This window comes from Hipposideros armiger, unplaced genomic scaffold, assembly GCF_001890085.2.
Source record: "Hipposideros armiger isolate ML-2016 unplaced genomic scaffold, ASM189008v1 scaffold_48, whole genome shotgun sequence".
In the NCBI taxonomy this organism is placed as follows: Eukaryota; Metazoa; Chordata; class Mammalia; order Chiroptera; family Hipposideridae; genus Hipposideros; species Hipposideros armiger.
This window is the reverse complement of record NW_017731398.1, coordinates 1,984,884-1,995,075: the sequence shown is the minus strand read 5'-3', so window position 1 is coordinate 1,995,075 and position 10,192 is coordinate 1,984,884. Positions and strand designations below refer to the sequence as shown.

General features: G+C 37.9%; 1 protein-coding gene across 2 annotated transcripts in view; it reads left to right on the top strand.

Moving 5' to 3' along the window:
- The window catches only part of BTBD1 (BTB domain containing 1), a 31,364-nt gene that overhangs the window by 16,689 nt on the left and 4,483 nt on the right, over nt 1-10,192 (top strand). Inside the window, exons 4-6 of one of the 2 annotated variants that reach the window (XM_019640040.1) lie at nt 412-609; nt 2,908-3,100; nt 7,853-7,940. In XM_019640040.1, the coding sequence (XP_019495585.1) occupies nt 412-609; nt 2,908-3,100; nt 7,853-7,940 (479 nt within the window). The remainder of the gene's footprint in view (nt 1-411; nt 610-2,907; nt 3,101-7,852; nt 7,941-10,192) is intronic. The other variant, XM_019640041.1, reaches the window with a different exon arrangement.

The window sequence follows — 10,192 nt, the reverse complement described above, 5'->3', positions numbered from 1 at the left end:
CTGTGGAGGGCAGTGTCGCTGGCCCTCATATGTGGGATCCGAACCGGGGCCCTCTGGCATCCCAAGCGAGTTCTTAACCATCGCGCCACTCGGCCAGCCCCTCAATTTTCTTTTTTTGAAAATTGTGTTCAACCTATTCATTTTTAACATATTGTGGAGCCCCTGCTATGATCTGGAGACCATGATACCTTTGCTGGAATGATTGTTGTACTTGATGTTAAACAAATACTGGGTTCTGTGAATGTGTAGACTATTGCAGAAGAGAATTTTTAAAAAATATAGAGTCTATAGTTTTAAGTATCTAACCTATTTTTATAGAGATTTGAAAAAATATATAAGCAAGTTTGTCAGTATTGTTTTGTTAAAGAACGAAATATTCCTAATTTCATTTATTTTTGTATTTACCTATAGACACACTGTGCGCAGTTCTAGAAAGAGACACACTTAGTATTAGAGAAAGTCGGCTTTTTGGAGCTGTTGTGCGATGGGCAGAAGCGGAATGTCAAAGACAGCAATTGCCTGTGACTTTTGGAAACAAACAGAAAGTTCTAGGAAAAGCACTGTCCTTGATCCGCTTCCCACTGATGACCATTGAGGAATTTGCAGCAGGTAAGAATATAATTTGACCGAAATCTATTTGAAACTATTTTAATGGGCAGTCAGTCTCCCCGTGCCAGAGAGGAACAGAAGCTATTAATATTTATTGAGTCCCATAGTCACTCTTCTAGTTACACAATATCTGTATGTGCATTTGTAATTCTCCTTGTAACCCTTCAGGATATATTATAGGTCATACATTTAAAAATGTATACATATATTTTAACATATTTTATATATTATAAATATATGAAGAGTATTTATGTTATGAGTTAGAGCACTGAACTTGAGAGAGGTTAAGTCCCTTACCCAGGGTTATAATGCTTTATCAGACGATGGAAATTTCTGTGTGACTCTTTAAAGTCTCTCTTACCAGCTCCCTTCTGCTTGGTTTCTTGGTCTAATAGTTTTCCGGCTGGTGCATGGCTTAGAAATCAGCAAATACAGAAATTGTGCACAAAATGTTGGTCTTATTTCTCTATTAGTCCCTTTCTGCAGGATCATTGTCTGACTGCCTTAGCTTTGAATTTCCGTTTTTGTCTTTTCAACCAAGTGAGGCCTACCACAGCTTCTAGGTTGCCAGTTTCTGTTTGGCATTTATGGTCTGTGGAGCAAATCAACAAATCGTCCAAGGGGAAGAAGTGGTGACAAATACAGGGCTTTGTCTCAATCTATTTCCCTTCTGAAGCAGTGTCTATCTCAGTTCTGTTAACTATAAATAGCTGTTTTATGTATTTCATCCGTAGTTGTTTTCTGACAGAGGCTATTCCATCTGTCAGACTTCTTATGTATTTTTATGTAATCAAATAATGCTGCTGCTTTTGCTGTTAGGCATATTCTTTCCCCCATGTCATCTCTGTATTTTAAAAAATGTTTTAAAAAAGACTTCTCTTTATTTTCTCCATTTTGCTATTGAGTGTGTTTTCTTTCCTTTTTTTTTTCTGTCTAGAGATTTGGAAATTATAAATCTTATATTTACTTTTCCCCCCCTCAATTTTTTTAATTCTCCATTTCATAATAAAATGATATTACTGACCATCCCTATTTAAAACAAGAATGTTAGTATGGTGTATGGTGTGTTCTTCCTTTTAACCTTTCTAAATCACTTCATGGTAACTGATTACGCACACACACCCCATATTACAATAATACAATTACTATATTAGACTTAATTCTAGGTTGTATTTGGTTTTAGTGCTCCATCACCAGTTCTTTTGTGACACACCTTGAATTCTTTATTTTGATTCACTCCTCTGTTAACTGGAGTGTATCTCTGATTACTTTCTTTATTTAGGTATATGGTACATATCTGAGAATGTTTTTTCATGACCTGAAGACTACTTTTCAACTAAGGAAATTTTATTATAGTCTTGAATTATTGCATCACCCTATTTCTTATTGTTAGTTCTTTAGGAACACTAATGTTTAAAAATCAGGGCTTTTGGGAGCACTTGAGATCTTGCTCCCCTGGTATATGTCATCAATTTTGGCTTAAATAAACTCTCACAAAACTTTAAGAAAAAAAAAATCAGGGGTTTTACATTAAAATCAGAATTTATGGCTTCCTAAACCAAATTTTTAGCCTATCAATTTTTTTTTGCAGTTTTGTAAAATTTTTAATTCAGTTTTGCAGTTTCTTATTCGGATCATTTTTACCAGGCTTTGAAGGGATCTCCTGTCATCTTTTATGAAGAACAGCATTTATTCCTGGATAAGTTTAAGTTGCTGGGAATTTTTCTGTTCTTAGAAACAGTGAATGGGGAAATTATAACATATATACTGCTTTCACGGCTCTTCCAATTTTAGCTCCTGCCCTCTGCTAATTTCTAAACCCCACAATGAAAGCCCTATCCCCTCTAGTTCCACCTCTAATTATATTCCATTGTTCGGATCATAACGTCAGACAGATATGAGGTGGGAAATACAGATGGAACAACAATAGCTCTGGCTGCCGTTGTAAGCATTTCCCCACCACAGGGAATGACTCCCCTCTTTCTGGTGAACAAACGTCCGTGGTATCCAGTGGCTGGGTGGATAGAAAAACCCAGAGATCTTTCTGGATCTCAGGCTTTCATCTAAGCTTTAATTTATTAATGATTTTAACATTTATATTTTATTAGGTTAACCTCAAATGGGTTTATAAAAACTTCAAAATTAAATATATGCTAATATTATATATGCTAAGATTTTTCTACCTTATTGTTACTTTACATCTTCCAGATTTGAACTCACATCATTATGTAGAGTATTACACAGTTAGGAATTGAAATCAAGGTGCCTTTATTGAGGTTTATATTTTTATTTCTGTAGGTCCTGCTCAGTCTGGCATTTTGTCAGATCGTGAAGTGGTAAACCTCTTTCTTCATTTTACTGTCAATCCTAAACCCCGAGTTGAATACATTGATCGACCAAGATGCTGCCTCCGGGGGAAGGAATGCTGCATCAATAGATTCCAGCAAGTAGAGAGCCGTTGGGGTTACAGTGGAACAAGTGATCGAATCAGGTATCTGTCATATTGTGGCCTTGGGGGTGGGCTGGGGCGGCAGTTAGCATTTAGCTTTTATACTCATATTGTGGGAGATCATTAATCAGCATTTTATCTTATACTTTGTGTAACGCATTTCTAACATAATACAAGAGTTAAGTCAAGGATAGTGGTCTCCTCCCTGAATTATGAGTGAGGGGATCTCTTAGGAAACAAGTAAAATAAGCAAGGATTGAGTCAGGCCTTCTGTTACATGAAGTCTGTTTGGATTGCCACTGTTGGCGAGTTGAGGTCTAGACCATAGTTGATCACACTCCGTTTTTACAGTCTTAGGGCTAAAATTTAATACATTTAATCTTACTCTGTTTAGTGTCAGTTTTTTGTTTGCATAGACATTGCATGGAAAATATCTCAATATGCATTTATAAAAGCTTTAAATGGGAAAAAATAAAAAAATCTTAAAATATGCATTCATATAACCCTGATAGGAATTTATCTTTGTTCTATTGCAATTCTTTAGGTTAATATCAAAACACAGTACTAGTTTTCATGAAACATTCCTTTTGGGTTTTCACTTATTTAATAGCATTTTTGTATAAAACTAGAAACTAATATCAAGTTTGTTAGAAATGGAACTCTGAGGGGGAGAGGACTCATAAATATTGGATTAAAATAGAAATTAAAATGCATTTGTGGATTATTTAGTGATCATTCACAATGAGAATACTATGTATGATAAGTTACATATAAAGGACGAAGTGGACAAAGTATCGCACACAAAAAAAGCAGTTGTAATTAACTTCTTTTACTAAATAGAGTAGAAATAAATGATTTAAGCATTCAATCCAAATAGCTAGAAAATGGAAAGCAAAAAAAACCATAAAGGGAAAGGAAATAGGTAAATGTAGAAATTAATGAATTAAAAATAGTAGAATCGATAAATCCATAAGGTAGGTCCTTAAAAAGACCAATAAGGGGGCCGGCCGAGTGGCTCAGTTGGTTGAGCTCACTCAAGAGTGCAAGCTCTGAGTAACAGCGGTTCGATTCCCGGCGCGGCCTGAGCTGAGCTGCCAACAGGTGGCAGGATGGCTCAGCTAAAAAAAAACAAAAACAAAAAAAACAATAAAATAAATAAACTTCTGGCAAAGGTAATAAAGAAAAACATACATTTAGAAACAATGGGAATATAATCGTATACTAAAGAGATTTTTAATTCTGGGTTTACTCTGTGCTAATAAATTGAACATCTTGATGGAATGGATCATTTTATAGGCAAATATAAATTATCAAAATTGACTGAAGAAGAAAGCCTGAATAGACTCATTACCATGGAAGGAATTAAAAGTTATCAAAGAACTGTCCCTTCACAAGGTGGTTTTTACAGGTGAGTTTTAATCAAAACTTAAAGGAACAGATCATTTCCTTGAGCATTAAAAGAAGAAAATATTTATGTTAATTATTAAAAAGAAGCATAACCCTTACACAGGAATCTGACAAGATGAAAAATTTTCTAGATCAATCTCGCTTATATGGAAGAAGAAATTCTGTGTAAAATATTAGTATATTGAATTTAGCAGTAACTTGGAAAAATAACAAATAACACTACTGTATGAGCAAATAGAGTTTATTTGGAGATTGAAAGAATGGCTCAATATTAGGAAATGTCTTAATATAATTCACCACAGTAGTCCATCAAAGGAGAAAAACAATTTAATTATTTCAGGAGTTGTCAAGACTTGATAAAATTCCCTTTCACTCCCGATATAACCATTCATAGACTAGGTCTAGAAGAATACTTCTTTAACATGATAGACTGTTGAAACTTCAAGATAGGGATGCAGTGTTTAAATCTTGTAGTTATAAACAAGTGTTTTACCACATGAATTCTGACCGCACACTTGAAAGTTGATTGGCACTTGAAATCTATGTAATTTTACTAACCATTGTCACCCCAATTAATTTTAATTGAAAAAAAAAGAATGTTGATTGGGACTCTGTTTTGGGAGACTCAGTAAATCTGGTGTCCCTGACCCCCTGCCAACAGTGCTCCTAAAACTTTGTGAAAACAAAAGCCTCCTTGTGGCTTTTGAAAACAGCTGGTCCATCCGAACAGCCTCAGAATCAGTAAAAATGTATTAGAGCCAATAAGAGAATAGGGACTGCTTATAACACGTATGTGCAAAAACTAGCGATGTTCCCATATGTCATCAAAATTCAGTTAGAGGGATGATCACCATGGCTGACAACAGTGTGAATGTGCTTCATGCCACTGAACCATACACTTAAAATGGTTAAAATGGTGCATTTTGTTATGTATTTTGCCACAATCCAATAAATTTTTTTTAAATGTTTAAATTTTCAGTTATAATATTGAGTAAAAACAGATCCAATTTACCATAGTAACAAATTAACATAAAATAGCAGGATTAAATCCTGTAAGAAATGTACAGTATATAAAACCTTTACGAAGAACTGGAGAACTTCGACTGAAATCAGACAGTGTCTTTCTAAACTAACCAGTGCATGTTATGCAGTTCCTTTCAGAAGTCATATGTTTTTGATAGAGAGGAGTGGCTTGGCAAAATTATTCTAAAGTTAATCTGGAAGAGTAAACATTTCTTTAAAAAGAGTGGTATGGATGAAACATGATAAGCATTGTAAAAGCTATAAGAAGTCAGTGTTGTATGGGAGATAACTACAGAGTTCAGAAACGACCCTAATGTAAATGAGCATTTAGAATGTGAAGGAGGGAGTAACCACTGGGAAAATAAAGTTAGATCCTTACTGATACCATCTACCAATATTTATAAAAATTAAAATTTTAGCATTAAAAAAAATGAAGCCATGAAAGTGCTGGAATGGTGAATGTTCTGAGGATGAGTTAGGCCTCTCTAAATTTGGCATAGATCATAATTTGACTATAAACAATTCAAATTTTTTTATGTGCAAAACCACCATAAAATTCAGTGACAAACAGGAAGCTTTTCTGCAATGGATATTGCTGACAAGGCACAAATAAGTACATAACGTGGTCTTGCAGCTCCACGTGAAAAAGATACTCATCAGCAGAGAAAATTAGAAAAAGAACATGAGTCGTATTTCATTAAACAGAAAGTCTAGTAGACAGTAAGCATGAGCAAATGTATTAACTCAGTAATCAAAGAAATATAAATAGAATTTGATAATCATCAGTTTCTCAATGGCAAAATGAAATGAAAATACGTGTGGTTATTGAGAGTGAGATGAAAATGATCTTCATTTCTTCTGGGGTGTGAAGTGTTACAATCTTCCTAGAAAGCAATTTGATAATGTTTATCTAAAGCCCTAAGTATATGCCTTTCATTTTCCCCACCTACTCCACATCCAGGAATTTATTCTAAGGAAATAATGAAGGCTCTACAGAATGACTTAGCTATAAGATTGTTCATCACGGCTTTGTTATCTAATAATAAAAATTGCACGTAACCTAGACTATCTCACAAGTGGGGGTTATTTAAATACAATGAATCGGTAGTACTCTTTTTACCATTTTACATGAAAAAAGTTACAAAAATATATATATTCTGACACGATTTCAAGAATAATACATATATATTCATGGGAAAAAAAAGCATTTTCCTATTGTGAAAAAACAGAAGTAAAAGTCTGAAAAGGAAATGAACCAAAGGGTAAATAGGGGTTACCTCTGCATGGTAGATGTAAAGATGCCGTAAAAGTTTTCTTGTTTAACTGCATTTTTTTTAAACAGAGACTATGTACATTAGAATAACAGAAAACTATATAAATAATATATTACAGTGTTTTAAGGGGACTTCAACATAGTGGTTCATTCAGAACATGGGCTTTTGCTCCAGGCAGACCAGGAATTGTGTCCCGGCTCTACCCGCACTTCCTGATCAAGGCAAGTTAGTTCCTCTGAACCTCAGTTTCTTCAACTATAAAAACAGAGGATAATAAAAATAAAATTGGGCTGCTTATAGAGCTGTTGTGATGGCTAAAGGAAAGAATTCACGTAAAGAACTGAAGCTCAGTGCTGGCACAGGAAGTACTCTGAAGTGGTGGTTTTGACATAATGACCAGACTGGACCTGCTCATTGTTCTGTGTGACATCTCATTCTGCTCCACTGTGGAAATAAGGTCCTGTTCCCGCCCTGCACCACCGGTGTTCTGTCCAGCGGCTTGCTGCTTCACAGCTCTTGTCACAGTTTCTAACTCATTCCTTTGTCTGTTTATTGTCAGTGCCCTCCATGAGGCTGTAAGTGCAGTTAGGGGTAGAGCCGGCCTGGTTGGCCATTGTTTCCCCAGTGCCAGGCCGAGGAGCTCAGCCTGACAGGCTCAGTAAGTATTCATCGAGCTGATAAATTGTCATAATTTGGGATGCCAGGCTCCAGGCCTGCTGGTTGACTCGTCTGTGTTCCTGAAACAGATATGTAAACATGGCAGTAATCATCTTTACAACAAAAGTGGGTATTTAGATACAATTCCTTTGACTCAGAAATGTATAGTACAGAAAACAGGTGCAGCGTCAGTTCCTGTTAAGTTAAAATATACTCTAGAAAGGGGTGTTTTTTGTTTTTAGGTGGGGTTTTTTTTTTGGTGTGTGTGTGTGCGTAAGCAGATAACATTTCCAAGGATATCTAATTTGCGGTAGTTTTCCTTTATATGAGCAAAATTAGATATTCTGGGTAACACTTGAAAACTTATAAGCCTTCAGAATATGAATCTTACTGAACTATGTATGTTATTTTATATTTGACTTCATTCTCTCAGGTTCACAGTTAATAGAAGAATCTCTATAGTCGGGTTTGGTTTATATGGATCTATTCATGGTCCCACGGATTATCAAGTGAATATACAGGTACACTTTTTTTCCCCACTATATAGCATCTTGAAATAACAATAAACCTGTAATTTTTTTTTTAATTGGGGAATTGAGGGGCTGGGAACAGTGCTGGGGAATTGGGGGAAGGGAAACAGACAAGTTGCTGTCCCCCTGTTCTTCAGTCTAGTTGTGGAGGACGTTACTTCACTGGCCCAAGTTGGCACCATCATTGCGCTCTTCCCGGGTGAGGCAGACCAGTCGCCGGCTTCTGGACGGCTGCTCACTGTGGCTGCTGGCCGCTCATGCTGGCTGCTGGCTACACACGGTAGCCCATGGCAACCCACTGCCACAGGGGCTACAGTCCACGCCATCGCCAGCGACTCACGGCAGCCCAGCTCCAGGTTGAGCTGTTGTTCAGCATCTTAGCTGTGGAGGGCAGTGTCACTGGCCCTCATATGTGGGATCCGAACCGGGGCCCTCTGGCATCCCAAGCCAGTTCTTAACCATCGCGCCACTCGGCCAGCCCTAAACCTGTAATTTTAAAATAGGATACTGTTTTGACAAAATCCAAATTTCAATATATATGCAAAGGAATCAGAAAGCATCTTAGTAGCATTTTAAGTCTACAGACTTGTGTTTTACAATCGATCTAAAAAAATCTGGTTTCAGAAAATTGGGGCCCCGGGGTCTTTCACAGAAGCATTAACACACAAGGAGCTCTTCTTCCTCCCTGTGTGAGTCTTTCCTGCTGTGCAGTGACTGTCTTATTAAAACACCCACCTGCTTCTGTCATGGGACTTTGAACTGTCTCATTGCTTGTAACTACTATGAACACCCTCTGGTTTCTAACTGTCTGGCCGTCCCTGCCTCATTGTATGGGTCTGCTCCCCTCAGTTCTTTCAGATATGGCCGTGTTACCTAATCTGGAAGAAAAATACCTCTCTCCTTCCCTTCCACTGTTGAATGCTCACCCCAGTTAGTAAGATTACTTTTGAAACAACATCTACATTGTACTTTTATTTATAAACTATACAAATGTACTTATATATTACACATATATTAAAACAAAACAAATAGGAATGAGAAAAAGAAGTAAACAAAGTTTCAAACTTGTGTTGATCAGAAAAAACTGCCCTCACTAAAATTATAATGTATTATTTTTTATTTTTATTTTTTAGCTGAGCCATCCTGCCACCTGTTGGCAGCTCAGCGGCACCTCAGCTCAGGCTGGGCATTGAACCGCTGGTGCTCAGAGATTGCACTCTTGAGCGAGTTCTTAACCAACTGAGCCACTTGGCGGGCCCCCTGTATTATTTTTAATAGTAAAAACTTTAGTGACCTTTGGGATCAAAATGCATTAGTTTTCACAATATACAACAATTCAAAGACCTTGTTATCTATGACGGCCGAAAAAGATACCTCACTACCTCACAAAGACACCTTGCTCCAAATGGAAGAATTGTGTGATTGCCTGTGCTAATGAAATCTTGGTCACTTTCTAATCATATCTGCTAAGGTTTATAGTAAAATGTAGCAGGTAAACTCACATCACTCATTTCAGTTTGTTGCTCTTATAAACCAGTTATAACGTTACTTTTTTTTTTTAAAGATTTTATTGGGGAATTGAGGGAGGGAACAGCGTTGGGGAGTCAGGGAAGGGGAACAGACAAGTTGCTGTCCTTTTGTTCTTCAGTCTAGTTGAAGTGTCACTTCACTGGCCCATGTTGGTATTGATATCATTGCGCTCTTCCTGGCTGAGGCAGATTGGTCGCCGGCCATTGGACAGATGCTCACGGCAGCTCACTGCAGCCCCACTGCAGCCTACGCTGCCACCAGCGACTCACAGCAGCCCAGCTCCAAGTCGAGCTGTTGTTCACCATCTTAGCTGTAGAGGGCGCAGCGTCTCTGGCCCAGGTGGGATCCAAACCAGCGGCCCTGCTGCTCAGAGCTCACGCTCCCAAGTCAGCTCTTAACCAACAAGCCACTCGGCCGGTCCTAAAGTTACATTTTTTTTTTTATTGGGTAATTGGGGGGATGGGAACAGTACTGGGGAATTAGGGGAAGGGGAACAGACAAGTTGCTGTCGTTTTGTTCTTCAATCTAGTTGTGGAGGACGCTGCTTCACTGGCCCAAGTTGGCACCATCATTACGCTCTTCCCTGGCGAGGCAGATCAGTCGCCGACTTCTGGACGGCCGCTCACTGCGGCTGCTGGCCGCTCACGCTGGCTGCTGGCTACACACGGTAGCCCATGGCAACCCACTGCAGCAGGGGCTGCAGCCCACGCCGT